Source organism: Aplysia californica, unplaced genomic scaffold (genome assembly GCF_000002075.1).
Source record: "Aplysia californica isolate F4 #8 unplaced genomic scaffold, AplCal3.0 scaffold00785, whole genome shotgun sequence".
NCBI lineage: Eukaryota > Metazoa > Mollusca > Gastropoda > Aplysiida > Aplysiidae > Aplysia > Aplysia californica.
Window position 1 is genome coordinate 185054 of NW_004798055.1, and position 1565 is coordinate 186618.

General features: G+C 42.2%; 1 protein-coding gene across 1 annotated transcript in view; it reads left to right on the forward strand.

Annotated features, from left to right (window-relative positions):
- Positions 1-46: 46 nt before the first annotated feature.
- The window catches only part of LOC101849796 (acidic mammalian chitinase), a 54932-nt gene continuing 53413 nt past the window's right edge, over positions 47-1565 (forward strand). The window contains exon 1 of the mRNA XM_035972662.1: positions 47-92. Within this exon, the coding sequence (XP_035828555.1) occupies positions 47-92 (46 nt within the window). The remainder of the gene's footprint in view (positions 93-1565) is intronic.

The following is a 1565-nucleotide window of genomic DNA, read 5'->3' on the forward strand; positions in this document are numbered from 1 at the left end:
TCTCTCCTTCAGGCGAGCCTGTTCAGGATTCTTGATTCCCATTGCAATGGGGCGCGCCGTCAGCTTAGTTGGTACCATGCTGGACTACCAGAGTGAGTAGCCTCAGTTCGAAGCTCTGACTGGGCGTTCTTGGGTCGTTTTGTGAAATTTTTGTTGAAGCTCTCAGCCTATTTCGCCCGATCCTTCGGAGATATAGTTAAATTTGGAGACCCCTGCCTCTTAAATAACATAAAAGTGTTGACAGGGATGTTAAACATAAAAACCTACACTTTTACTTCCTTTGTAATACCCAGCTTCGAATGGACAGTGATAAATGGATCGATGACTAATAAAACGTCCATTTTCTCAAACAATAGAAGTGAATAAAAACACGTCCTTTTTGGTTGCGAATGCTGGGGCTACAGTCCGGTTGTGGTTGGTTGACGGGCGCTCTGGTGGGGTTTGCTTCTTCTTTCTTATTGGTCATCTGTCGTCCTTATCTTTCCTCCTTCTCAATTGTGCTTATTACTCCCTTGTATCACCTCTAATCTCTGGCGCTTATAATATAACATAATTGTGTTCCAAGTGCAGTAAAACATTTATAAAAACAATAATATCTTCCTGGTAGAAACCAATATTTTAACCAATGTAACCTAAGACGTTTCTTCCCGTCATTGAAATCAAAATGTCCAGTAAACTTCTTAGTTCTTAGCTTACTTATGCCTATCTCTCCCCATGACCCATGAAGGACCCAGTGACGACCGTCTAAGTTGACATGACCTCAGTTTTTTCACTTTCCCCTTCCTGTCTTTGACCCAGCTGAGCCGCACATAAATTATAAAAGACTGCAACTGACAGCTGACAGTCTGCCTTGAGTTGAGCACTCAAATGTGACGTCAGTCGTCCCGTTGAAACTGACAAGCCTGGCATAGTATTAGGATGTTTTTAGCCTTTTGCTTAAGTAGAAGTAAATGGATTTGTTACGGAAATAGGAGCGCTTTGTGGGTCAAATCTGTGCATTCAAGTCGAGAAAATTAGCCAGATTATGTTCTCAAAACGTCAACAGACAGATATGAAGGATGATATGAATTTTTTGTGTAAAACGTATACAGTAAATGAAACTGATAGATTGGATTAACATCAGCCTTGAAAAGCCCCACAACTTACTTTACTTAGTTCCCTTTTTCATACTCTTTTGCCTTTCAGCGTCGAGGGGAGATGCAGTTTTCTTTGGTAGGCCAGCTCCACAGCTCTTTCTGTTGTGATGTCATGTTTTCTAAGGGTTTCCTTGACACCCTCGATCCACCTTTTGCATGGACTTCTTCTTCCTTTAAAGCCTGAGTGCTTGATGTTGTAGGCTCTCGAGGCTGGCTGGCAAGGTGACGTACGTAACAGGTGGCCAAATCATTATTTTATTCTCTCTTTCTATGTAATGCAGGCAGGACTCAATGCTGATAGCTGCTCTTACTTCTTCAGTTCTCTGTCTCTGCCTGTCTCGTCTCGTAATATCAAGGGTTTTGCGGAGCTATTTCATTTCACATGCGGTGATTTTGCTTTCATGGGTTTTTAATGTCCAGGTCTGGCAC